The sequence below is a fragment of the Hemitrygon akajei genome, chromosome 23 (assembly GCF_048418815.1).
Source record: "Hemitrygon akajei chromosome 23, sHemAka1.3, whole genome shotgun sequence".
Classification (NCBI taxonomy): Eukaryota; Metazoa; Chordata; class Chondrichthyes; order Myliobatiformes; family Dasyatidae; genus Hemitrygon; species Hemitrygon akajei.
The window spans coordinates 11,817,353-11,845,218 of record NC_133146.1 but is presented as its reverse complement, the minus strand read 5'-3'; the positions used below and the strand labels follow the sequence as shown (position 1 = coordinate 11,845,218).

The 27,866-nt window shown below is 43.5% G+C and overlaps 1 protein-coding gene and 1 long non-coding RNA gene across 3 annotated transcripts; one reads left to right on the top strand and one right to left on the bottom strand.

Moving 5' to 3' along the window:
* Positions 1–50: 50 nt before the first annotated feature.
* On the top strand, positions 51–11,971 carry nkx2.3 (NK2 homeobox 3). 2 transcript variants are annotated; one of them, XM_073026933.1, is made up of 4 exons: positions 51–357; positions 7,526–7,635; positions 8,379–8,780; positions 10,036–11,971. In XM_073026933.1, the coding sequence occupies exons 3-4, from the start codon at positions 8,456–8,458 to the stop codon at positions 10,662–10,664; spliced, it is 954 nt and encodes a 317-aa protein (XP_072883034.1). In that variant the 5' UTR covers positions 51–357; positions 7,526–7,635; positions 8,379–8,455; the 3' UTR covers positions 10,665–11,971. The 2 variants fall into 2 exon arrangements, with proteins under 2 accessions (XP_072883034.1, XP_072883032.1); XM_073026931.1 differs by lacking the exon at positions 7,526–7,635.
* Positions 4,257–25,797, bottom strand: LOC140715154 (uncharacterized). Its single transcript, XR_012096073.1, has 4 exons — positions 25,617–25,797; positions 16,441–16,561; positions 5,036–5,295; positions 4,257–4,877 (listed from the first exon to the last, which is right to left on the bottom strand). It is a non-coding gene; the product is annotated as an uncharacterized lncRNA (long non-coding RNA).
* Positions 25,798–27,866: the final 2,069 nt, after the last annotated feature.

The window sequence follows — 27,866 nt, the reverse complement described above, 5'->3', positions numbered from 1 at the left end:
CTCCATTTAAAGACAAAAGCTGTTTGTCTGCACTAACAGTCTGGGCTGGGAGCGCTGTGAAGAGAGTGGAGTCTTCAATCTAAACAAGATATTGTTGATGGCGAGCGGATGGGGATTATCAAGCTGTCTTCTGTTGGAGTCTCAGTAGCACCCAAGCATTTGCCAGTGGCGCCGTGTTGTGTGACAGGTGTAGCTTTTCTCTCTTCTTTTTCTTTCACCTTGCTGAGCCAGGTAAAGCATGCACACATGCAAATGCCGTAGGGATCTCCGATAATATGAGGAATCTCCTTTATTCAAACAAGATTTGCGACAATCTCCCAACGTTGGAAGAGAAGTCAGGCGGAAACACCACTAACGGTATCACTTGCATTATCCAGCTTTTTTTGGGGCGGGGGGAGGTGGGTCAGATATTGCGTTTATTACTTAGCTGCTGAACATCGTGTGCTTACAATGTATTTTAAAGGTGAGGTAGAGGATGTTAACGGTTTAAAGCATCTTAATTATCTCTGCTAATTTGATAATTTATTTGACACTCTATTGATTACCCATGAGGTAGATTAATTGAACGCGTGCATTAGTAGTTCTGACACTATAATTTTTTTTTTGTGATTATCCCTGTTTATTTATTTAGTGTACGATTCGGTGCATGTGACAATATAAACCTGTTGCAAATTAACCATCATGTGAATAAAATTAAGGGAAACTTGTGAAAAATTTCGCGTTTTTACCATTAGGTTCCACTCTACCGAAGTGTTTGTAAGAAGGCAGCAACTCTTCTTGTGAAGTCAATCCACGATACAACTAACTACTGTTTATACCATAAAGCGAACACCCATGATTTGCTTTCTGCCCCCGTGACCCCACATTTATGCAGATAAATATCTACACGTATACGTACTGCAAAGAGAGACTCGCAACAGCTACCTTGACGATCTATTTATCAACATAAGCACAAAATTGTAAACTCATATACGTCGATTTACTTACTGGTGCCCACGCACACAGACGGAATATATATTTACCAACCCACTTACAAATGTAGATAACAACATGGCTACGCGTACACATGCTCTGCAATACTTCACATAGATGAGGAAGTATATTTTGAGTCGCAGGTCCGCTTACGAGCGTAATAATTATAGATTTGATGGTAATTCCAATATGGGAAGCTTTACAGGGAGAAACGCGATCTCAAACGTCTTCAGCTGTAACTGATTAGATTTTCAAGAATTTGGAAAGAGTGGAATTAATGAGACAAGGAAAATGAAAGGTTCCCAATCGCAAGGCAACAACAAAAAATCGCCGTAAAGTCTCGCCAGCAGCTATTTTCCCAGCAAAAAGCTGCCCTGTGATTTATTGCTATCTGGCCATAGCTAGGCAATGCGAATTCTTGTTTATACTGTTGGAAGGGAGGGAAATAATCTTTTAAAGGCCCCGGATGCTCATGTATCCGGAGAATAAACAATCTGAATTTAAACATCTTTTCTCGTCTTGTTTGGAATGGCGAGTTTAAGGGATAAAGGATTGCCAGTCTCCTTTGGGCTTACAGAGCAATCCATTTAACATGCCCGGTATTTGAAGTGTTGCGCTGAAATAAGTAACCTTCCTCTTTTAGCAGATGTAAAATCTCTTACGTCAGAAAAGAAACGCTTCTGTTCCTGTTATAAGGTTTGACCTCGTCCTCTTGTCAATGTTAATATATTGTAGACCACAGTATACATTTAATGTAATTACTTAGCACCATGCTAAAACTTTGGTAACGGGTTTGGTCCTAATCTAAGGATGGAGTCTCTATCGCGCGCGCGCGCATCCGTCTGTGCCCGTGTGTGTGCGCGCGCCTGCGTGGGTATGACACACTGTATGGTATATGTACTGTGTCAACGTAGGTGATTGTGTGCTGTTTGCGATGCTGCTCTGAATGTCGCGCGTGTTTCTCTATGAGGTTTTAATGTCACATTCTTGCGTGTATAAAGGTGTGTATGTGTCTGTGAATGTTCGGGGATTTTTTGGTGACTGATCTCTGATCTCTGGCCTGAAAAGCTAAGGCTCCAAACCAAACCCTCCAGCCACCTCGTTCTTGCGTGGCCGGAGTGTCCACTCAGTAGCAAGACTGTAACGGTGAGCGGGTGCTTATTAAGTCTGTGCGAAGCTCAGTAGTTTGGATAAACTACTGGCACTTTAACAGATATACAGGAGGCCTCCGAAAACCTTATTATAATGGATGTCGTAAACACACGGAGTTTCTGGTTCCCTTGTGGATTTTTTTTTAACCACTAACTTTCTATTCAAAGCGGTGTATATTTAGCAGGCTGTCCAAACTCGCGATTGTGTTATCTGCAGTCGCTCTATCATTTTTTTTTAAAGTGAGGTTTTAAGGTCGCTTAACAACTCTCGTTCTCACTCTCTTCGTAAAACCTCTCCCCAGCATGCAGAGAGAGGGTCTTGCCAATCTACGACCATTCTGCAGTTCTCCAGAACGGAAAGTCAGTCTTGATAGTGTCAGATCCTATCGGCCGACACCGCCAACGCTCTGTAGCTTTAGGAATTTTAATTGAAATAGATGGGTGCCTTTCACGTCATAAGGTATTAATAAACCAGAGATTATCGGCTTTAAAAGACAAGCACGGGCAATAGAGATTGTGCGATATTAAACTACTTCCCCCGAGTTGTGAAACTGATTGGAGAAATCTAAAGCAACGCTACTATTTATATTAGGAAAGATTTACTTAACATGTCGTGGATAGTAAACTAGGTTGGCAGAATCGACCTATAAATTATTGTTAGATTAATAAGGTAACTTCCAATAGCTTTAACAGTTTATAACTTGACAACCATCACGGTGATGGCCCTATTAAATGTCAATTTCAAAGAACGCCTGGGAAAATAGATAGAAAGGGGTGGAATGTAACGTGTTGTTTGCATTCACTGCTGTTTCGTGCAGTAGTTTCTGTCCGCAACTAAAGTGAATTGAGAATCCGCACTGGAAACGTTAAAAAATGCAGGGAGTAGCAAGAACGTAGTTATTAATTGTTAAATATTGGAAACTTGGGAAATTGGGAAATCTGGATATGCGGGGAGATTCATAATTTAGAGTCGACACATTAAGTCGACCAGCTAAAATCTTTGACTGTTAAAGTCCAGATATCACCTGAAATAGAAATGGTATTTAGAGAGAAGCGGGTAAATGTTCTCCCTCTGAACGTTTTTGGAAACTGAGCAATGCCTTGCGGCCAGTGATCGCGGTCCTAAGTACAACGGCACTACCTCTTTTTAAATGGAAGCTCGGAAAATAGAGGTAATTGCGCTGTTAATGAGATGCTTGTAAAATTGCTAGCCTTGTAAAGGTTGCAGCTTGCGTCACTTATTGCGCCTAGACATGAGAAAAGGACGGAAGAATTGCACTCTATACGTTAATGAAGCTACCTGTTGTGGCCCTGGAGAATTAAAACACTGAAATAACACGCGCAAAATGCTGGAGGAAATCGAGAAGTCAGGCAGCCTCCATGTTGCGATATAAACAGTAGACGCTTACTGTTGACCTGCTGTGTTCCTCCAGCATTTTATGTGCGTTACTGTGGACTAACAGCATCTGAAGAATCTCTTTTTGTTTGAACCTTTGGAAACAACTTGAAACGAAATTGTTTAATCGGAACACAGAAACGTCCTAATGTACGGAAGAGGGTGTCATTCGCAGGCATCGATAAATGAGACGTACTGAATTGCGAAAGTAACTTTCATATATTTTCACAGTTGTTAAACTAGTTCTTATCACATTGATTATTTTATTACACGCTAACTTAAAAGGAGATTATATAGGTAAAGAGTATGCATAGAATGCATAGAGAGGGCACAGTTTTAAGGTGCTTGGAAGTAGATGCAAAGGAGATGTCAGGGGTAAGTTTTTTTATGCAGAGAGTGGTGAGTGCGTGGAATGGGCTGCCGGTGACGGTGGTGGAGGCGGATACGATAGGGTCTTTTAAGAGACTCCTGGATAGGTACATGGAGCTTAGAAAAATAGAGGGCTATGGGTAACCCTAGGTAATTTCTAAAGTAAGTACATGTTCGGCACAGCATTGTGGGCCGAAGGGCCTGTACTGTGCTGTAGGTTTTCTATGTTTCTAATTTGTTCTGAAAGGATTAATGGGGGAAAAAACAAGACCTGTAAGTCCACCAGCTTCCTCGTTATTTAGTCAAAAGTAAATCGTAGTTCATCAATATACGAGGAGCCAAGTGGATGAAAGTGGTTCACGGTCATTTACTTCTACAATTTAACTTCCGAGCAAGTAAAAAATAAATCATCTTAAACCGTCCGCACACACACAAAATGCTGGAGGAACTCGGCAGGCCAGACAGCATCCATGGAGATGAACACACAGCCGAACTCCGACATTAGGACTAGATTTCCAGCATCTGCAGAGTCTCCCATGTTTATGATTTCAAACCGTGCCTCTGCTCTGTTGCTCTCCCCCGTAGGTTATATATTTAAAAGAATACTGTGCCCGCTTGTGTGACGAACGTTCCTCGCGTTAAAGCGTATGTCCGGAAAGAGCAGATGAACGACCTGATGTCGGCGAACATCGGTGGTGTATCCTTGGGTACACCGACACGGCAGCATTAAGTAAGCGCCATTGTAAGGTGTCCTCATGCAGATTGAACGCCGCACAAGTCCATGCCTGCTTCTCTGGGAGCTTATCCAAAGTTTGAGGTTAGAGTTTCCATTTCTGATAGAGGAATGAAGGCGGTGGGAGAGAGGAGTTACATTACGCGTAGAGTACACTTTGCACTCTGTTATCGGCACAGTTTGCGGTTTGGCATAATGCAGGCTTCTGAAGTGACTTCTGCTCTCAGCAGGTCTATCTATAGGCGAATCACACGTGCTTCAGGAGAAATAAGCAAACGATTAAAACATGAAGGACGCTTCCGTAAATTCGGAGAAATTTTAAATTAAAATGATTAAAAATTAAGTAAAGACATTTGGCCAAAAATTCAAATCGGAATAAATGATCAGACAGTACAGTAATTAGTTAGTGATTACCTGTGATGATATATGATTTAAACTTCTTATGCTTATCATTTCCATGTCTCTTTATTTATTGCGGTACAATTTCCAATCGGATCCAATTTCATTGTCTCTACGTAGAAGCCTCTCTAATTGTTTGAGACCGGCTCTTTACCAATCCTTAAAAGCATTAATGAATTAATGCGTTCGCTGACAGGTCTGAGTAGCGTCATGGTAGTTCTTGTTTTAGCTGAAGGCTTGAATTAATGAATAGTCTCTTGCTGCTTTAGTTGACCCTGCGAGGAACAGGTTGCAAATAATTGAACTAATTAATAGAATAATGCTAAATTAAATTACCCACTAATTAACAGCAACGTACTTAGCTACACTTCCGCGTTCGGTTCCACAGAGCCGACATTAGAGAGTTTTAGAGTCGACGAATGCGATCGACCGCAGTGTCAGAAACGGAGTCATTATCACCGACTTACCTGACGTGAAATTTGCTAAGGCAACGGTACCGTGCAGAAAGAAAATGACTAAATTACAAAAAAACTAGTAAATAGTTTTAAAAAAGGGAGGAGAACGTGAGGTAAAGTTCAATGGTTAATGGAGGGTCCAGAAATTTGATGGGGGCAGGAGCTGCTGCTGAATCGTTGAGTGTGGGGAAATGCGTGCAATAAAGTTAATGCAGATACCAGAGTAATTAAAGTTCAAAGTAAACTTATTACGAAAGTAGGTATATGTCTCCAAATACTACCCTGAGATTCATCTTCTTCCAGGTATTCACAGTCGAACAAAGAGGTAGAGTAGAATCAATGAAAAACTACACACAAAGACTGACAAATTGTGCAAACACAAAACTTAATCAAAAAAACCAAATAAACAAAATTGAGAACGAATTAATTGGCACTTAAATATTATTTAAATATTATTTCGGAAAGGAAACACAAGTGGTCGCGAAATATGTTTTTCGAATTGTCAATCTTCATCTGATTGTTTCAGACGTGTGAGATAGAGAGCGCTAACTGAAAGGAATGCAATGTCTGCAGATTTATTTCGCAACTTTATTAATGCTAGAGAAATTTCAGAAGTTTCCACGAATACGAAGCCTTCCGCGCACTAGCGTGTAATACATAACCTTCCGCTGTTTTCTTCTAAATGTAATAAACAAGCAACATCTTTACGATGAAAACAGGACGAAATGCTGAATTGTCCGATTTTGGGCGAATACTACCGCAAGGAGAACTACCGTCGACGCACAGTCAAAACTTGGCTGTTTGCAGTTAATGTTTCTTACAATCACGCCAACGTGATGCTTTAAAGAAAAGAGACGGATGAGAGCTATTGTTGATTAGATAACACTAATCTCAAGTTTTTAAAAACAGCAGATTACAGAAATGTAAACAATTCAACGTGAGCAACGATGGTGGCTATTATGATTGAAGTGGACGGAGTAATTTACACTGTGGCGAATTATATGACACTTCCTTTGTCGTTTTTGAACAACGAAAATGTTTATTGAATTCTGGAAACATTACAGATAACAGCATTTTCATTGAAACAATGGCATCTGATCAATATATATAAATATGTACCAATCCCAATAAAAACGCCTTTCTCAGTATGGGCGACGGTTCGCAGTTAAATCCTCCATCAAAGTCCTGGTGAGAAAGGTTACTGGGATAAGACGGATCCCTTGCTGCAATGTTTTCCAGGTTCAACATTTCCATCCTCAGCTAATGTTGTTTTGAGGCCGTTATAATATAAGCTTCTATTTTTTTAAAAAAAAGCCTATAAAATTTGCTGGCTGTTTTAAAATTATCTTCCCATTACTCGGAATTCTTTTAAGCAGTGGGTGAGATTCTATATCCGCGCTAAGGAAAAGCAGATAAGAGGAAAATTAAGTGTTGAAGTCGACTAATTTTTCGAAGGTCTCCAAGCAGTTTTTATCTACCACAACACGCGGGCATGCCGTGGTTTTTTAGTTTGAAATTTCTAAAAAATTACTCCCCGTTTCCCGAAGTTGATCCCCCGCCCCACGCCGATCGTTCATTGTCTCGCTTTCCCGCTGCCCTCAACGCGGTTCCACTGTTTAACCCGCAAGACATCCGGAGGCCAAAAACAACAGGGGCAGAAATAGGGTGCACACATTATTGGTTCGGTTTTCTTAAGAGAAAAACAAAAAGAAACGAAGAACGTGACACTATTGGCCCATGTTCGGTACGTGATTGGTGTGTTTGAAATATGCAGAAAAAGGGAATGCCCATTATATATTGTGATGCATACTGGCAGCTACAGAGAACTGATTATTCAAGATAAGTTGTAGTAATTTATCTACTCCTAATTACTTTTACCATTGTATATTATAAATTAATATATGCACTTGGATAATTCTTTGATATGAAAATAGCAGCCATATTAAAAAAAAAGAAATCGTATCAAGATTCGGTAATTCGGCCACTTGCGGCCTCTCTGACATTCAGTAAGATGTTGGCTGATCTAACTCAGCGCCTCTTTTCTGCCTAGTCTCTCTAGCTCTCCGTAATCGATCGCTTGTCTTGAGTATACTCAGCGGCCGAGGCTTCATTAATGTGCGCAGAAGATACACAACTTACCAGGACACTACAATCAATAACGTAGATAATGTTTATTCACTGAGTAAAATTATCACCATTAACAGTGATTTTTGTGCTTTGTTTAGTTAATCGCTCCCAGTAACTATGTTTCATAATTAATTCATACTACTTATGTATTCATTACAAATATGAAAAGTTTAGAGCTTTTAAAATACATAGTATATAAAACTTCCAGGTAATTTGTATTTCAATTAGAAGAGTTAAACGTAATCGATTAAAGTGTATTTCGTTTTGTGTTGTGCTTTAAAGTAAATGTCTACACAATATCAAGGCAATGATTAAAAGTTATTATCCTTAATCAAGTCTTGCACTGCTTCGCGCGCGCTGTCCATTTCTGGCTGCGGAGCTGCGTTCAGGCGCGTGACCTCCCTTCGCCCGGTGAGGGGGGGGGGTGGGATCGCGTCGGGGGCAGACGTGAACGGTCAGGCCGGCCAATCGGCGACCGGGTAACAGCTGGGCGCGCGCTTTCCGGCTTCCCTGCGCTCCCAATCGGGAACAAACGACGTCCCCGGGCTCTTGCCCCGCCCACCGCTCCATTGTGACGTCACCCGCTTCCCGGGGTGGCCGAGCAGTAACAAAACTGGACTCGGCGAATCTGCACAGAGTGCAATCAATCCATTGACTGCGGCAAAAAAAATTCCTACCTCCTCCACAGTGGCTGCATGTAAAATTGTACAAGACACAGGGGGAAAGATTTGCAATTACGGGGAGTTTGAGATCTTTTGTTTTCGATTACAATTTAGGAAAGAGAAAAAAGCGTGCTGGATTTTTCAAAGAAGAGTGTTGATTAAACTGGCGAATTTAGTACTAAGTTCGTCGCATGATGCTTCCAAGTCCGGTCACGTCGACGCCATTCTCGGTGAAAGACATCCTAAATCTGGAGCAGCAGTCGCACCAGCAAGTAACGCATCATCTGCGGCAGGATTTAACCTCTCAGTTCCAGTCGCCGTCTTCTTGCATGCACGCCGCGGGAGAAATTTCCACCTTCTCGGATGACGAGGAGAAAATCTCCTTTCTGAACTCTCTGTCCGTGCAAGACAGTCAGGGGGACGTGAGCCTTTCTCCCGAGCTTTATGTTCACGGAGCACTCAGGAGTCCGTGCGGAAACAAACTAGAAGACGTGACTGTGAGGGACCGGGACAAGAGTAAGTAATTGAAAACATTTTTTTCCCCCTTTGTAAAGCGTTTGATTGAAACGTGAAACAATGTGACAACCCTCTAGTTTACTCGTTTAATGCTTCTGTACTGAGATGAAAGTGCTTTAAAAACGTGCCCCCAAAAGTTTATTTTGCGAAGGTGGCGACGCAGTGTTTCTGCTAAAGCGAAGTTACCCATTATTGGTTTAATGCTCTTTAAAAAGCTATCGGAAATATAATGTTAATATTAACCTTGTAATGTAACACCTTGAATAATGAAATCGGAGTTTAGAAACACGTTAATTATATTTTCGAGCGTACTTGAGTATTGATAGTACTCTTGCAAGATTTAACTACTTAGGTGATGTCTTACTTTAAAAATATGTACTTTTAGGTTTCGGCCCGAAACGTAGTCACTACCTCCTCCCATAGATGCTGTCTGGCCTGCTGAGTTCTGCCAGCATTTTGTGTTTTTTATTTATTTCCAGCATCTGCAGATTCACTCGTGTTACTTTTACTTAAAGAGTTGTGTTGTTATTTGGAATAGTTGTTAATCGGAAAAGTGGAGACTGGGTTCCAGTGGAAATCCCGAGTGTATTTCCAAAACTCTTAGAGATTTATACTAATTATATCCCGCCTCTTTGAAAAACCCTGAAGTGTGTTCGCTGGCCCCACTGTCACACCTATATTTTAAGTTGTTCTGTAACAGCGTGTTTAGGCATATATTCAAACAAACTTCATTAATAGATACATATCCTGTGTTCGTGTACTTTTAGTGTGATCAGTGACTAGAATTAAAATATTAAATACTCAGGTATTTAATTAAGGTGTTTAATATTGTTGGTGTGCGGGTGTGTGGATGCACCAACTCGAGGTATAAAATTAGCATTTCAATGAGAAATTTTCCTTCAGAAAACTATGAGGATTAGGGTGATTTTACTTTATGAAATTTAAAGGCTTTATTTAATACGCTCCATGTGATGTTAACCCACAATGTGAATTTAAATCAGATCAATGATTCAGTAGCCCAAGATGTTACCTTGGCGGAAATTTGAAGCAATTTCTGAATTCCAAACATGGTGATAATCACCTCCTTAAATCTATCTATTTTGAAGGAGATTAACCCTCTCGCCCCGGATTTAATAGCTGGGCGAGTTTGAAAATTATATTCCCGGATCTCGAAATCCCATACCCTGTCGTAAGAGGCAATAGTGCCTAGGGTTTATAATATTCCTGATACTAATGTTGGATTGTGTTTGCCCAGAGAACTGCAGCTTGAAGAAGTCTCCAGAAAGTGAGGATAATAGGAGTGAAGATGCGGAGCGTCCGAAGCAGAGGCAGAGAAGGAAACCCCGCGTACTCTTCTCGCAAGCTCAGGTCTTTGAATTGGAGAGGAGGTTTAAGCAACAGAGATACCTATCCGCGCCCGAGAGGGAGCACCTGGCAAACAGTCTAAAACTGACCTCCACTCAGGTGAAGATCTGGTTCCAGAACCGGCGCTACAAGTGCAAGAGACAACGCCAGGACAAATCCTTGGAGCTGGCAGGGCACCACCACCCACCCCCGCCCAGGCGCGTGGCCGTTCCCGTGCTGGTCCGGGACGGCAAGCCGTGCATAGCAGGATCCCAAAGTTACAGCAGTCCTTACAGCGTCGGAGCCAACGCATATGCTTACAACAGCTACCCAACCTCCTACGCCAGTTACGGCGGCAGCCCGGCCTATAACGCGAACTATACATACACCAGCATCCCGTCACTGCAGCCTTCCTCAGCGCCCAATGCCTTTATGAATGTGGATCTCGGTAACGTGAACAGCGCGATGCAGACCCAGTCACATCAAGCGTCAGCCATGCCCGCTTGCCAAGGAACTCTGCAAGGTATCAGGGCCTGGTAAGGAGTCTTGTGAGCTTAGTCGTTTTTGGATGTATCAGGTGTCTCTGAACATTTTATGTGAAGGTCAACAATTTTTTTTTAAAAAGGGCCACCCACCGTTACATTTCACGAGCACCGACTGGAGAAGCCATCCGGTGCAAAGCTGGGCGCCAAATATTGATATGTCCCTCCTGTCTATAATGTTACATATTATTTCCTAAATCGTGTAATTTTTCACGGTATGGTTTATTGAATGTTAGGCTTCCTCAGGACATATTAACCATTTTGAGCAATGTTACACCCTAACCTTGACCATCTTCTGCCCTCCTGAATTGTTTTAACCAACAATGATTACAGGATGGTGTGGGTGGGGGGGGGAGGGGGTAGAGAGGTAGGAAACAAGACAAAGGAGATAAATTCTAGCCACACTCTTAAGTTAGTGGAATATCACGTTCATTTCCCATCATTTCTCGCCTCCTGACAATTCAAGCATTTCTCCCACTGAGAGTTTGGGTTGGAATAGCAGAAAGAGAGAGAGAGAGTCGCCCTACGAATAATTTCGTCTTCCCTCGCAGATGCGGGTGCAAGTATCTGTTACCCGTCGCTCCGCGCTGTTCGGTCAAAGCGACCTGCCGCCTTCTAGAGCTGAACTCAATTGGTAAGGCCTGTCCACGTCAGAGGAAACCTCACAGATGTGGGGCTGGAGTCACCAGAAGACCAGATTGGTTTCCTAACAGTTAGGGCCCTTAACTGCTGCCATATTTATTTCCGTTGATTTTTTTTTAACATCTCAAGTTTTCCAACTACCGCGATGGGATTTTACTCGAGGCCACCCATATAGAGGGAAGCAGTGTTTGAACCGGGCCTTCCATCCCCATTGGTATCATCGATGCCCCTATTTCCGAGGGTGATCTGACAGACCCCAGAACGCTTCCGCATCGTTGTGAAGTCATGCGGCATTTAGAGAGTCCCCTCTGAAAGGGAGGAGGCTAGGCTTGCTTTAAGCGCCTCAAACACGATATCAGCAAAAATACCCACGAGCCCTCTACAAATTCCCAACCAGAAAGAAAGAACCACTAGCGTATCTACATTTTTCTCCGAAAAAAAGTGTATCATGCATTCTGCAGAATGATCATCTAAATTGTACTTTAGTTGTGATTGTAAAAATTTTAAACGACATGTATAAAGTTGTATATATAGCATAGCCATTGTTAGAGAAGGAATTCCCCTCCCCGGCTTGTATAATACATACTACTATACAAAGAATTGTTGGAATACACTAAATGAATTAAAAAATAAACGTTGAGGTGCAATATGTTCATAAATGTACTTTGTGCAGACATATTTGTTATGGTTTTTTTGATAGGCAACTACAGTATACGACTGCTCCGTTATATCTAAAAAAACACGAGGGATGTTAACAAACGTTGTTCATTTACAAACCGCAGTTAAAATATCTTCCCATGTGTTGGGTGATTGGACATTTGTACCTGGAGGTAACTGGCGGTGAGAGTACACGCCTCGCTGTAAACATACAAGCGCGATTAAAAGCTTTGCGAAGTAAGACAACTGCAGGGCACCCTGTTTGCACTTCTCCACATTTTAACTGATCCTCGTACTGAGCCAGCAGTTCGGCTAGGTATGAAAACACCACCTCAACTCTTTGGGAAAACTCACAAGTAATAAAAAGTAATCTCAAGTATTGAAGTCACTTTTTTTTTGTTTCTAGTTTAAGTGTGGAGAATTAAAATCGTTAGTCTTTTAAAAAGAATATAGCCCCGGACAAAACTTAATTCTGTGTGTGCGTTAAAAAAAATAAACGAATTAAATGTTTATTCAAATGCTGTGTAAAACCGCCCAGCTAGCTGCTTTTGTATGGCCATGGTCTTTGCTAAATTGCGTCGCACAGAGGGAAGGAAGAGACATCTCCTGCCACACTCGGCACGAATTGTTCATGTGCCAAGCGCCGTGAAAAGAGAAAGTTATTATATAGGGAGGAGAGAAAAGCCCTTTGAGAGGTGTGATTAGGAGCCCTAAATACACTGAAAGAATGTCCGAGTTAGGGAGCAAGGTACGTACAATGGCTTTTACTAGTTTCCAGAACAAAAGTTGTGTGTCGGAGGGACGGAGAGTTCGCCCCGAAACAAAACCCTAAAGCGCCGAGATTGACGTTGGTAAATATGCCTCATTTAATAGGCTGATTAATAGAACGATGCCCAAAATCTGTTTGCTTTTTTTGTCCCAACCCTTCCCTCCATCTTAACTTTTGTATGTGTGTCCTCGCTGAAAGGCGCCTGATTAGGGAGGGAGGGAGTTTCCGCGGCAGCTCGCCGTCTGAAGCCCGAGGATTCAGCGGGAGGCAAGCTGGCCCGGGCAGGATTATTATTGTTGCAAGTCTACTAGGGTATTTTTTTTAAAGTTTCAAGTCCTCTCCTCTTCTTGTTGTAACATTGCGAGGCACAAGAATGGGAAGGGGAGGCAAAGAAGTTTTCTCGGCAGCGAGAGGGTAAAAAAGATGATAAAATAGCAGGTACTAGAGGAAATGAGTTTCATAGATAGATTGAAAGCACAGAAACTGCTTTAGAAATTTAAGGGGCTGTTTATGTTTTGCTATTTAAAATGTACATCCGTGTTTTAATGAATCCAGACTCTCCGAAGGAATAGAGAGTGTTGTTCCCAGAAGGGCGCAAGCAAAAAGCAACATGGCGTGCAAAAATAAAACAGAACGCGCTGGAGAGAAAGCCGGAAATGTCACGTCCCCCCCGAACTCCATGTAATACCTCACAGGCATAGCTCTTAAATCACAGTTAGCCGAGACTTCAGAGTGGCTCGCATGAACCCTTCCCCTCAGCGAAAACATGAATGTTATTTTAAATGTAAGCCTATACTTGAAATATTTTTTTAGAAACATAATCTCGGCGAATTCTCCTGCACGTTAAAAATACTATGCTGATCAAATAAGATTTATTTCTGGGGGGAAAAAAACTGAAGATTTAATTCTTCATTTTCCAGTAGTACACGAAACATGTCCTATTCGTGAATATAAATTATTGGTGTGTGCTAACGTGACCGAGATTGCATCCTTACACACAACTTTACATAGTCTAGTATAGTGAACACGTACACATTCTACTTATTTTACGCGCAGTGACGGGAATCTCTAATTGTTCATTGATAAGCACAGGAATTACAGGAAAATAGAAATCTACTTAATACACATATAGAAATACAGTGAAAATACAAGCTGAACTCTGTAGATCAACACAGGAACATTAATCCCACCCCCCTCGCTCTCGCGGGTTGATCCTAAGGTTTAAACCCTGTATCACAGTTAAGTTTAAACGAGGCCGAATGTAATTTAGTAATGGAAGTGGATTAAGTGAATTGACCTCACATCGCTACATTTCACAACTCGGATCAATTAAACGTGCTACATTATCCTCGCTTGATAGGAGACGTGGTTCTGCAAAATGTCAGATTACGTTTCCCAAACAGCAACTCTGGATTCCTTTGTAATTAATCAATTATTAAAATTGCTGTGTTTAATCCTTAATACCTAAAGGAGGACTAAATAATTGTTATTTCGGATCGGATGCACTAATAAAATCACAAGAAATATAAGTACATAAAATAGCTTATACTGTATGCATAGACTGATTGTACATCCATAAAGTGACGCTAGGCACAGGAGCGTCAGTACATAGGGTGGCTGATAGGAAATTATATAGTTGTGAAGGTAAGGGTGTGGAGGGGTGGGTTAGTGAGGGAGGTGTTGATCAGCCTTACTGCTTGGGGAAAGTAACTGTTTTTGAGTCTGGTGGAGAACTGCAGATGGCGAACAGATTCGTGAACTGCGTTTTTTCCCCCTTTTAGAAGCATCAGTGATATGGGAGAGCAGGCGGGATTAGAAAATTATCTGGGTTTGACATCTTCGAAGAAGAAAGTATTCCAGATATTGGAAAGAAATCGGCTGTAGTCCCAACAAATATCTTGCTGCTTAATTTTGGAAGCAAATATGACAGTGTTCTACCTATTGATCGGAGGTCTTAATTCATCACCCAATTCTGGCATGTAGTTGCCCTTAATTATCCTTAGTTGCCCTTGAGCTAAGAAACCTACAAGGTGATTTCGATGGATACTGGACAGTTCTGAGGCCCCGAAGCTATGAAGGGCTTGGCTGATCAGGATTGGTAAATTTCTTCCATGAGTCAAGGCGAACCAAATCGAATATCTTCTTTAAAGTAATCCACGGTTCGAAGTAATTGTATTATCAAAGTGCGTATGCTACATTCCTTGCGGGCATTGATAGTAGGGACAGCGAAACACAATAATCAATGAAAAACTACACACAGAGCCAATGTGCATAAGAAGACAAACTGAGCAATTACAAAAATTAATATTTAATAAAGTAAGTGATATTAATACAAATTTAACATGGTACAAGAAGATAAGGTAGGATTAGCTTTAATTGTCGTTCGAAAGTTACTGAACTAAATTTAGATTTACAAACTGCTGGGTTGTGATTCAAAGCCGCGTCACCGGTAATAGGATGTTCCAGCCCCTCTGTCCTCCCCGAGATTCCGCTCTTACCGTCATTCCTGGATCCACATTTTCTAACCCCACGTGCTCTCCGATTCGTCTCAAATATAAAAGAGAACAACTCACAAATCTGTTTGCCACCTGTAGTTCTACTAATCGATTAATTACAAAGAAATCTAGAGTTGCTGTTTGGGGAAATCTGGCGTTATCCAGTGCAGCGTCTCCTAACAAGCGTGAATGATGTGATCCCGATCCGGTTGTTTGTTCCACCAACTCATGTCGCTTCTTCGTGCTTTGCGGTAAGAAACTCCTACGCGCTTTGCAGGACAATGAAGTTAACACCTTATTAGTTTCCATTGATAAAGTTTCAGCATCCCGATGGAATTGACGGAAGGAGGGGAATGGTCTTAGTAGCGCTTAAAGAGGACTCTACACATAAACGACGAGAAATTTGAACCTCATATTCATCAAACGGACAACGACTGATAGTGAAAATTCTGCAACTCGCATAGGTGTTGGAAATGGATGTGACAGTGTGGGTTACACTGGCTTTGAGATCCCATTTTAAAGGTGGTCATACATTATTCCCATTTGGACCTGTCAATGTGTTTAGACACGGCTTGCTTACAGGGGACAGACACATCCACCGATCATCCTTCAGAGATAAGATGGACGGGTCATTGTGGGCGAGCGGCTCTAATGGGAAGATAATTGGTTGGAAACAATAGGAAGGTCTTTTAAGTGGTGACTGTCCAGAAGACGGGCCCACTTTCCCGGCTGCTCCACTACCGGTGAGACACACCTACATTAACAGGATAAGATCCTCGCATTGAATCCAGGTAAATAAGAGTGGCGACAGAGTGGCGATGCCCGCGGTCTACTTTAACCAAGAGATGGTGAGTGTTTGCAATGCGATGAGAGGCTAAGATTGGTATCAGATCATCTGACCTTCTGTAATGCAACCCTTTTCTATCATTTTTGTTACAAAATAAACCAGAAGGCGAAATGAATACTAAGGGAGAGGAAGATGCTAGGAATTACATTTCCATTACTTTACAAAGAATAACAAAATAAGGTAATCGACTGCATATGAAAAAAAATGAATTACATCCCGTGTAGTAAGTATTGTTAAGTATGAACAAGATTATATCAAGTTGCATATTGTCTGAGTTCAGTATTTGCGTGATTAGTATACCTGAATTCATGCAAACAATAACTACATCTCCCCCTTCCCCAATTCAACAGATCACTCATCTTACCAACGCAATTTATCATCCTTCGAGTATCCAAAGGCCTTTCCCTGAGTTTTCAATATCAGCCCGCGGTGCCGGCTGTGTGCCAGGTCGCTGAACCTCCGACAGACGATTATCAAGGTAGCACCTGGTTAAGGTAGAAAGTTAAATGATCGAATGAAATTAAAACGTAGCACTTTCTCCAGTAAGACCTGGCGAATATCTCAAATGGCCCTATGTCCAAGGTAACATGACCTGAGATCAGGCTTTGCAAGTTCATTAAATGAATACATATTGATATAATGATAATGGAGAGGAGCGAAGCTGCACAAACTCACGACCTGCTTTCGTGCAGTAAACAGGGAACTTTTGTTTTCAGTGACAGTGGGTCAGTAACCAAAGTCCAGAGACTTCGGACAATTGTTAAGACAACCGGAGAGCTGGCGGTTATTTCATCTTTACACCGTATTGTTGTCATCGATCGGAATTCCCGGTTTGAAAGGGCGGAGAGAGATTCAACGGAAACTTTCAAATCGGATACGTATCTGTACAGGGAAAGGATACTGAGAAATATTTGCATCCGTAAGCTAGTCTAGTCCAGACATGATGGTGTGTGTGTGTGTGTGTGTGTGTGTGTGTGTGTGTGTGTGTGTGTGTGTGTGTGTGTGTGTGTGTGTGTGTGTGTGTGTGTGTGTGTGTGTGTGTGTGTGTGTGTGTCCGCCAAATGGCTTGAAGCAACATAGACAGTGTTTACAGCGTCCAGCTAACAATGAGAATCATCTGCTGTCTGACGAAGAGGAGAGGGATGTCCCTTCAGAAATAAACACTGTTAACTGTTCCGGCTGGAAATGTACACTGTAGTTAATTAGTTAATGTACACGTGGAAAATAATCGAATCACAGAGACGAGCTGGAAGTGTTATCAGAGCGGACAGTAATTTAATCAAGCCACGCTTCACAAATGGCAAGCGGTGTGTCTGTTCTGTATCACTAACATCAGAATACAGAAGGGAAACAGTTTCATTTTCCTTGGAAGTGAAATCAATCAAGTTGGGACAATCAAAGCAGAAAGCTAGGTGACTGTGTTACCCTTGGCGTGGGTGGGGGGCAGGAGAAGGTGGTGGTGGTGGGGTGGGGGATATTGATGAGAATACGAGACAGAATAACTTACACGTGGATAAAACTCTGGTCAGCAGAATAATACGAAAGCTTTGTTGTCCGCTTGCTTACCTGCATTGCTCATTGAACTTCCAACATTCCTTATACGAGGTGGACCTTTGGCCCATCCGGGTTATGGTGCCTTTGATTATTCTGCTGACCAGAGTAGTATACACGTGTAACTTATTCTGTCACACATTCCCGTCAATAACCCCACCCCCTTCTCCTGCCACCCACCCACGCTAGGGGGCTAGGGGTAACTTAAAGTCACCTAGCATCCAGCTTGTATTTGATGTGTTGAAGGAGCCTAGAGCACCTAGCGCGAATGTTCAAACATCATGAGAACGGGTCAGGGCGGAGCACGAACCGCCAGAACGGTTAACCTCGCCATCTACTCACTGTGTCACGATGCAGAATTACTTTTAATAGCAGTAATCAGGACAGAAATTTGCATATAGGTGCTCAGTAATATATTTAACCCTTTCCTATAGCGGCCTTGAATTTATTTCTACTCACTAACCACCCTAGGAAAAAGAGTGACCAGTCGTCTTTTGGAAACGCTCTTTAACCCCTTGTTGGCTTGGGGGTTTCAGGATGTATACTCCGTGTTCATTAAGGTCACCGAGTATATATCCTATCTATACACACTGACCTTTATTTGTCAGGGCAAGATAGTATGTGAACGCTGGAGAACTCGCTGGCTTTTTTAATGCAACAGAGGCGACAGTGCTATTGAATAATAACACCCACTTCTTTGTTTGCCCGCAGAACTCCTCGACAAATCGCACTCGCAAACTGGCCTGTCAAAGAGCGACCTCCTTTGGGATGGGAATAATGTGTGGATGCTGAGGAAGGAGTCTGTTGTGGACAGTTTTAGACAGGAAAGGGGGTGCTGGGGGAATACTTGGGAGCTGGCGCACGTCTAGGCTGGGATCCCTGATAAACTCAGCGAGCCGTAAGCATCGGTGGGGGAGGGGGGGGGGAAGGAACTGTTGACGTCCCAGCAATAGGATTTCCACCCCACCCCACCCCACCCCACCCAGCTGCTTGCTGCTTGATCCTCTGAGCTCCTCCAGCAGGTTGTCGCTCCAGACTTCAGCTTCTGCAGTGCGTTGTGATTTAACGTTCTGAGCGCCCCCGGGCTCGGGATTCAATTAAATCAGAAACACAAGAGATTCTGCAGATGCTCGAAATCCAGACAAAATGCTGGAGGAACTCGGCAGCCAGACAGCACCAATGGAGGGGAATGAACAGTCGAGGTTTCGGGCCGTGACTCCGTTAGTCTCGATAGACCATGGATTTATGCCTTGGAAAGTTTCCAAGGCGCAGGCCTGGGCAGGGTTTTTTTTTAATGGAAGACTGGCAGTTGCCCAAGCTGCAAGTCTCCCCTCTCCACACCACCGATGTTGTCCAAGGAAAGGGCACTGGAAAGGAAGGGGGAAGGAGCCAGAACAAGAAGGTGGTGGTGGTGTGGGGGGTGGGGGGGGAGTAGCGACTAGAAGGTGATAGGTAAAGCCATGAGAAGGGAAAGGTAGGGTGGATGAAGTGAGAGGTGGCAAAGGGAAAGGGCAGAAGAGAAAGGATCTGATAGGAGAGGACAAGTAGGCCGTGGGAGAAAGAGGAGGAGGAGGGGGGAGGTGATAGACAGGCGAGGAGAAGAGAAGAGGTAAAGGAGAAGCTAGAGTGAGGAATGAAAAAAAGAGAGAAGGGGAGGAGGAGTGTTTTCATTAAAACTTCCTTTCAACGAGTCTTTCAGAGCACCAATCCATCTTTTTTCCCCTCTGTCTGTCCCGGCTGGGGCGGAACTCGGAATGGAAATCCTGATTTGGAATTCTGGATTCGCCATGTGAAATCGGGGCTGAATGGTTGGCAGAGGGGAAGACACCTCCACTGCAGTTTGAAGATTCTGTCTGGATCAAGGGTTCCTAACCTTTTTATTTTACGCCACGGACTCCGACCATTAGCAGAGGGGTCCGTGAAAGCCAGGTTGGGGAACCCTGATCTAGAGGGGCAAATCCGGTGGACTCTCTCGAGAACATTGACGTGCTCATTTCTCAGAGAAGTACGGGAGTGCAGTGATCATTGCCGCCCAGTAGCGCTGTAGCTTTGAGCTGGATTTAGAATCAATATTCACTAATGACTCAACCACCTACCGGTCGCATTGTGTACTCATTGCAATACTCCGCGTCCGATACTTAAAGCACACTGAACGAATGAAACCAGACACTAGCGTGTCAGATTCAGATTGATTTATTTATCACATGTACATCAAACGTACAATAAAATGCCTTGTTTACGATAACAACCAAAGCAACCTAAGGATGCGCTGGGGGCAGCCCGCAAGTGCTGTCACACACTCTGGCGCCAACATAGTGTACGCGCAATGTTTAGCAGGCAAACACAGAACATAACAAAACAGTATACAACAAGCAACAAGACAACAGCAAAGAAGCCTGGTCATTTCTCTCCCCCCCCCCCCCCCCCCCCACACACACGCGTTTTATAAGGCTTGATAAGGCAATGGAGTATTGTGAGCAGTTTGGGGGCCCTTTTCTAAGAAAGGATGTACTGACATTGGAGAGGCTTCAAAAGAGTTTAAAAAGAAGATTCCTGGATTGAAAAGTTTATCACTCGAGGAACTTTTGATCGCTGTATCCACTGGAATTCAGAAGAATGGGGGGGGGGGCATTGAAAGACCTGGATAGCGTAGTTTTGGAGAGGGTGTTTCCTAAGGTGGTGGAGTCTAAAACCAGAGGACACAGCCTCAAAATAGAAGGGCGTCCATTTAGAACGAAGAGGAAGAGGAATTTCTTTAGCCAGAGAGTGGTAAATCTGTGGAATTCATTGCCACAGGCGGCGTGGAGGCCAAGGGCTTGGGTATATTTAAGGCAGAGGCTGATAGGTTCTTGATTAGTGAGGGGTTACTGGGAGAAGGCAGGAGATTAGGGCTGAGACGAAAACGGATCAGTCAAAATGAAATGGCCCAGCAGACTGGTTGGGCCAAATGGCCTAATTCTCCAATTCTTCCCCTATATCATATCGCCTTATGGTACGTGTACACACACACACACACACACACACACACACACACACACACACACACACACACACACACACACACACACACACACACACACACACACACACACACACACACACACACACACACATCCTCCAACCGCAGGGTTCCGGGCCTCTTGAACTACACGTCGTGTGCGTGGCCAGATCGGATCTGAATAACATATATTACCCCATTCATTTTCTCCTTTCACCTCTCAGACCCTTCCCCTAAAAAAAAGGGGCACGAACCAAAGATATCGTGACACCAACATCTCTCTTCATTTGGACTATGAATAGGACACAACGTCGAAGAGGTGGGCTGCGGTGTTTGAACAAAGCCAGCGCGCCCTTTCTCGCTCTGCCCTATTCACGCGCACACACGCACGGGCACATAACGCAGCGTCACTAAGAAAGCACAAATGCAGCGACACAGGCGAGGATATGTTCTCACATGATGCACGTTTGTTAAAAGCTTGTTGTTCGTTTACAAAGCAGCGGTCTGCACCTGTTAACTGGCGGATTTTATTAGGAGGTAAAAAAAAACTAGATGAGCAACCGTACAATTCCGCAGTGGAAGAGGGATGGAGGATATATTTTACAAGCTACAGATGCTGGAAATCCAGAGAAACATGCGCAAAATGCTGGAGGAGCTCAGCAGGTCGGGCAGCATCGATGCACAGGAATAAAGAGTTGACGTTTCGGGCCGAAACCCCTTCATCAGGACAAAATATTTATTAGGATATACGGTAACAATATCGGATATACATACCTTACACCTGCATTGAGCATATAGTATTTCCATAACTCTAAAAGACCATAAGACATAGGAGCAGAATTAGGCTGTTCGGCCCATCCAATCTGCTCCGCCATTTCCATTTTGGCTGATTTATTACCCCTCCCAATCCTAACCTATGACACCCTTACTAATCAAGACCCTATCAAACTCCACTTTAAACATATTCAAGTGACTTGGCTTCCACAGCCGCCAGTGCCGATGAAGCCCACAGATTCGGTGCCCTTTGGGGAAGAAATTCCCTCTCACCTTTGTTCTTAAAGGGACGTCCTTGCATTGCGAGGCTGTGCTCTCTGGTTCTGGACTTTCCCACTATTGGAAGCACCCTCCCCACGTCCACTCTGTCTAAATCTTTCAATATTCGATTGGTTTCACTTAGATCCCCCTCATTCTTTTAAACTCGCGCGAGTGCGGGCTCAGAGCCATCAAACGCTTCTCACACGTTAACCGTTTCATTACCGGGATCACTGTCGCGAATCTCCTCTGGACTCTCTCCAAAGCCAGCACATCCTTTCTTAGATAAGGGACTCAAAACTCCTCAGTGACCAAGGTCTTACAAAGCCTCAGCATCACATTCTTGCTTTTATATTCTAGTTCCCGCGACATAAATGTTAACACTGCATTTGGTATCTTTACAACTGCCTCAACCTGCAAGTTAACCTTAGGGAATAATGCACGAACGTTCCCAAGTCCATTTGCACCTCTGATTTCTGAATTTGCTGCCCGTTTAGAAATTAGTCTACACTTTTATTCCTTCTACCGAAATGCATTATTATACACTTCCCTACACAATATTCCAGCAGCCATTTCTTCGCCCATTCTCCCAAACTTTCTTTTGGCAGACTCCCTGCTTCCTCAACACTGTCTGCTCCTCCACCTATCATTGTACCGTCCGCAAACTTGTCCATTAAGCCATCAATTCCGTTATCTAAATTACTGATACTTAACGTGAAAAAAATAAACGGGCCCACCACAAACCCCTTTCTGGCTGCATCTCTATGTAGGTTTGCCAGATATTCTATAATCTATATGTCATCATCAACATCATCATCATCATGTGCCGTGTCCTATGACGTGGGCAAATTCTTCTACGTAAGTGGTTTGCCATTGCCTTCTTCTGGGCAGTGTCTTTACAAGACGGGTGATCCCAGCCATGATCAATACACCTTGGAGATGGTCTGCCTGGCGTCAGTGGACACAGAACCAGGACGTGTGATATACACCAGCTGCTCAAATGACCATCCGCCACTTGCTCCCAGGGCTTCACATGGCCCTGCTTGGGGGGGAGGGCGAAGCAGATGCCACACCTTGCCCATGGGTGACCTGCAGGCTAGCAGGGGGAAAGGACTGCCTTACACCTCCTTTGATAGAGATGTATCTCCATCCGCCATCCAAAATCAATATGTATGGATATATAATGTATATTCATGCGTATGTCTGTGTGTGTTTGTTGTTTTAATACATTAATCAATGTGACTGTATCTGGGATTTCCCATGTTACAACTTCATGTGTTTATCTGTGTTTCTGTGTGCATATGTGTGTGCATTTTGGGTATACGGGGTGTTATCATGGATGTATGTGATTTGAGAGCATTGGAAATAATAGCCTGGAGATGGCTCGGATCTGAGGGCACAGCCTCAGAATAGAGGGCTCCCCTTTAGAACAGCGACAAGGAGGAATTTTATTAGCCAGAGAATAGTGAAATCTGTGAAATTCATTTCCTCAGACGGCTGCGGAGGCCAAGTTATTGAATGCAGTTAAAGCGGAGGTTGATAAATTCTTGATTAGTAAGGGTGTCAAAGGTTACGGGGAGAAGGCTGAGAAGGGAGTTGAGAGGGATAATACGTCAGCCATGATGGAACAGCGGAGCAGACTCGACGGGCCGAATGGTTTAATTGTAGTCCTACGTCCTGTGGTCTTACAGAGAGCTGGGTACGTGAAATCTCTCTCGCCAAAACCACGTCACTCTGTGAATGCGGATCCTCAATTTACATCACCGATTACATTTTAGAGAAACTTAGCCCCTCTCTCGATCCCTCTTTCATTTCTCTTTTACTTAAAAGATCAGAAGACAGTTTCAACACGCCTCAAGGTTCAAGCACCGCTATTACACCGTTCTAAAGTACACACGGGCCTTCACTCTCTCCGCTCTGAGGCATCAAAGCGTTTCTAATCACCCGTTATTAAACTGAATTCCAATTTTCACAGCCTATTTACAAAGGTTTCTGGGGTGGGAGACATGGGATGTTTTATGATGTTAGTATTTGTATGTGGAAATGCTCCGCCGTGCTTCAAGAGAACGTTGGAAAATACCAGTTGCCATGGCAATAATGTCCGTCACCACAAACACAACCACGCACAATAAAACATCTGTGGAGTACATCCGATACGGGTTTCCCAACCGACAGAATTTTAAAGATAACGCGCGGCAGGAAAATCAGCATATTTTCCGAAATGTTCGGCCCACCCCCTCCCCCGCTTCTGTATTCGCATTGTGAATCGAAACGAGAATGGGCCTCGTCACTATACTCCCGGTGTGATTTGACATCGCCCCATTCAATCCACACTGCGGACCCTGAACGATGCCCGCTTTCGCTCAGACTGCAACCTCAGCCATGTCCCATCGCGGGGTCACGTTCAGGCGATCATCTTCGCCAAGAAGCGCCAGCCTCTGTTCCCCTTTGTCACACCGGGTTCGGGCGTTGTTCCAAGACTCAGCATTGAGACTGCTTTGCGAGGCTCTGTCTGATCCCACCGCTGGCTCTGCATCGGCGCGACCATTGCTTTTTCGCACCCAAACACTCTCTGGATTGGAACCTACATTTTACTAGTCATCTCTCTCTCTCTCTCTCTTTCAGTTTATTCTTCTCTGCCGTTTGCTCAGTCTGTCCCGCTCTGCCTGTGTCTAGTAGACCCTTCTCTGCGGACCAGCTCCTATCCCCACCAGCGATTTTCTCCCTGCGCCAGTATCTCCCGTATACAGCTGTCTGTCCCGTTTTTTAATCTAGATACGCGATTCATTACTGTGACTCGACACGCTCTCCATGTATCTGACCGCCTCAACGTTTCTTTCTATTCCTGCGTGTACCTCGCGACTCTCTCTCTCTCTCTTGTTCTCCTTTCTTTTCTCTCGCTTCTTTCTTCTTTCTCTCTCTTCTTTTCTCTCTCTCGCTGTCACTCGCTTCCCCTTTCTCTTCTTTATTTGTATCTCTCGGCTCTTTGGCTTTTTGGTTTCATCTCTATCCTCTATTTCTACCCGCATTTGAACCCTTGTTACACACAAAATGTTGGAGGAACTCAGCAGGCCAGGCAGCATCTATTGGAAAAAAATTCGCGTTCTTTATCCCCTGCGTTGTGCTTGAACATTTACAATTAGCACTGAACATTTTTTAAAAGCTGAATTGGGGAAGAGGGCTGGAGAAACACTGGGTAAGTAGATTACTTTTAAAATTTAGCGTTCAGTTCTTTTATTCTCAATTGTAAGCTAAGACCACAATTTCCATTCAAGATTTCCATAGAATATCAGCCTCGTTTCTTTTTAAAATTTTCGTCTTTTTAAAGTCCTGCTACATCCCGAATAGATAGCAACATTTACAGCATCCATTCACCCTCAAAACTTCATCCTACTTCTGTCGAAAATGTCATCACTAGGATGATTTCAAATGCTCTCATGCTGAACCTAGTATTTGTAAATGTTGTGCACAACTTCCCTTAAAAGAAAGCTTGGCGTTTTCACTCGATCTTTAACATGAGCCACAAGAGGGTAAATTCACGAAAATGGCGGTGGGGGTCTAATTCCCTTCGAACCCTCTCAATGACAAGATCGCAACCAGGAGCTTTAAAACCCAACTGCAATTGATAATACAAAACTTCAGTTCATGTGGTCCTTAAGTTTCAGTTCTGTATATATAGCATGCAAAAATCTGATTTGAATTGCGTTTGCTTTAATTAGTGTCAAAAAGTTGAAAGTGAAAAAATGAACTTAGCTAGAACTTTTAAACTTCCAGCAACTCTTCCTGTTACGATCAAAGTGAATTCCCAATATTGCCACCAGATGGCGGTATTCTCCAGTATATAACAACATACAATAGGCATTGCTAGAAATGTTTAATATTTCTTTTTCCCACATAGGATTGCATTTATAAACAATCATTGCTATACACTTTTAAATGTTCAGTAGTAATACTCTCACCTCTCAATCAAAAGGCGTGGAATTCTGTCCTAGTCGAAAGTTGGGAACCCATTCAGCACAGCGGGCGTTTCTTCTTTCCGAACGCTGGAACCGGGTGGGAACGGATCTGCCTCTTTCAGTGATCTTGACACCCTTCAAACACGAAATCTCGGGTAAAATTAATCCCTCAACCAACATCAGTAAAGCAGGTCATTACTACATTTGCCGTCTGTGGGAGCTTGCTGTGCGCAGATTGGCCATCACCTTTACCCACGTCACAGGAAGAGCTTCCTGTTTAAACGCACTCATTGACCGAGTTGCAGAAGTGCAAGACGTTTACCTAATCTCACAAAAAATTATCATTTTCCTTATCAGCATATTTTGTAAAGCACATGGTATTTTTAGAAAATACATTTCCAAGTTAAATACACTTCAACAAAGAACTCACAGCCGGCACAACAGTCCGATCTTCCGTCCACTGCTTATTCGTACAGGTCAACGGGACTTTTTAAAATCCAGAATATTTAAAATATCAGAGTCAGATTTGTTATGGCTGGCTTGGAGGACGCGAAATAATAAGGGCGGAGTCTCAATAGTGGGAAAAACTTTTCCGTCGTAGTGTTGTGGTCCACTTGACTAGTTGGAATGGATTTGGTGTCAATGTCACAGAGTCAGAGGCGCCGCTTCCACAGTGAGAACTCTGCCCAACGTTCTGAATTTTACTATAATCTCGTCATATCACACCGCAGCTCGGTATCAGGAATCTTGGCGAGGGACTGTCGGAACCGAAACGTCGTCTCTTTACTCCTACCCACAAGTGCTGCCTGACTTGCTGAGTTCCTCCAGCATTTTGTGTGCGTTACTCTTGGATTTCCAGTATCTGCAGAATCCCTTGTGTTTAACAGTGTCAGGGTCCTATTGTGTAGACAATAGGTGCAGGAGTAGGCCATTCGGCCCTTCTAACCAGCACCGCCATTCACTGTGATCATGGCTGATCATACACAATTAGTACCCCGTTCCTGCCCTCTCCCCATATCCCTTGACCCCGCTATCTATAAGAGCTCTATCTAACTCTCTCTTGAATGCATCCAGAGACTTGGCCTCCACTGCTTTCTGGGGCAGAACATTCCACATATCCACCATTCTCTGGGTGAAAAAGTTTTTCCGCATCTCTATTCTAAATGGCCTACCCCTTATTCTTAAACTGTGGCCTTTAGTTCTGGACTCACCCATCAGCGGGAACATGCTTCCTGCCTCCAGCGTGTCCAATCCCTTAATAATCTTATATGTTTCGATCAGATCCCCTCTCATCCTTCTAAATTCCAGTGTATACAAGCCCAGTCGCTCCAATCTTTCAACATATGACAGTCCCGCCGTTCCGGGAATTAACCTTGTGAACCTACGCTGCACTCCCTCAATAGCAAGAATGTTCTTCCTCAAATTTGGAGACCAAAACTGCACACAATACTCCAGGTGGGGTCTCACCAGGGCCCCGTACAGCTGCAGAAGGACCTCTTTACTCCTATACTCAATTCCTCTTGTTATAAAAGCCAGCATGCCATTAGCTTTCTTCACTGCCTGCTGTACCTGCATGCTTGCTTTCATTGACTGATTTACAAGAACACCTAAATGGAAATAATTAAAAGGAGAATTTTGCATTTAGATAGCCCCTCTTGAGAACGTTTAGCACTGCTGGGATATCAGAATCAGGAATACCATTGTGAAGAGCGTTCTAACCGGTTGCATCACCGCCTGGTGTGGAGGGGCCACGGCACAGGAGCGGAGAAGGCTGCAGAGGGTTGTCAACTCTGCCAGCTCCATCACCGGCACCAACCTCGCCAATATCGGCGAAATATTCAAAAGAGGATGCTTCAAAAAGGCGGCATCCATCATCAAGGACCTCCGTCAACCAGGACATGGCCTCTTCTCATTACTGCCATCAAAGAGGAGGTACAGGAGCCTGAAGGCACACACTGAACGCTTCACGGACAGCTTCTTCCCCTCCGCCATCAGATTCCTGACTAGACAATGAACCCATGGACACTACCTCTCTATTTTTTGCTCTCTTTTTGCACTAACGTTAAGTGTGTGTGTGTGTGAGAGAGAGAGAGAGAGACAGAGACAGAGATAAGAAATCTTTCTTATTGTAGAGTACAATTTATTATGTATTACACTGCACCGCTGCCGCAAAACAACACATTTTACGACATATGCCAGTGATATCGAACCTGATTTTCATTCTGATTCTCTGACATTGCCCTGAAACTTGTC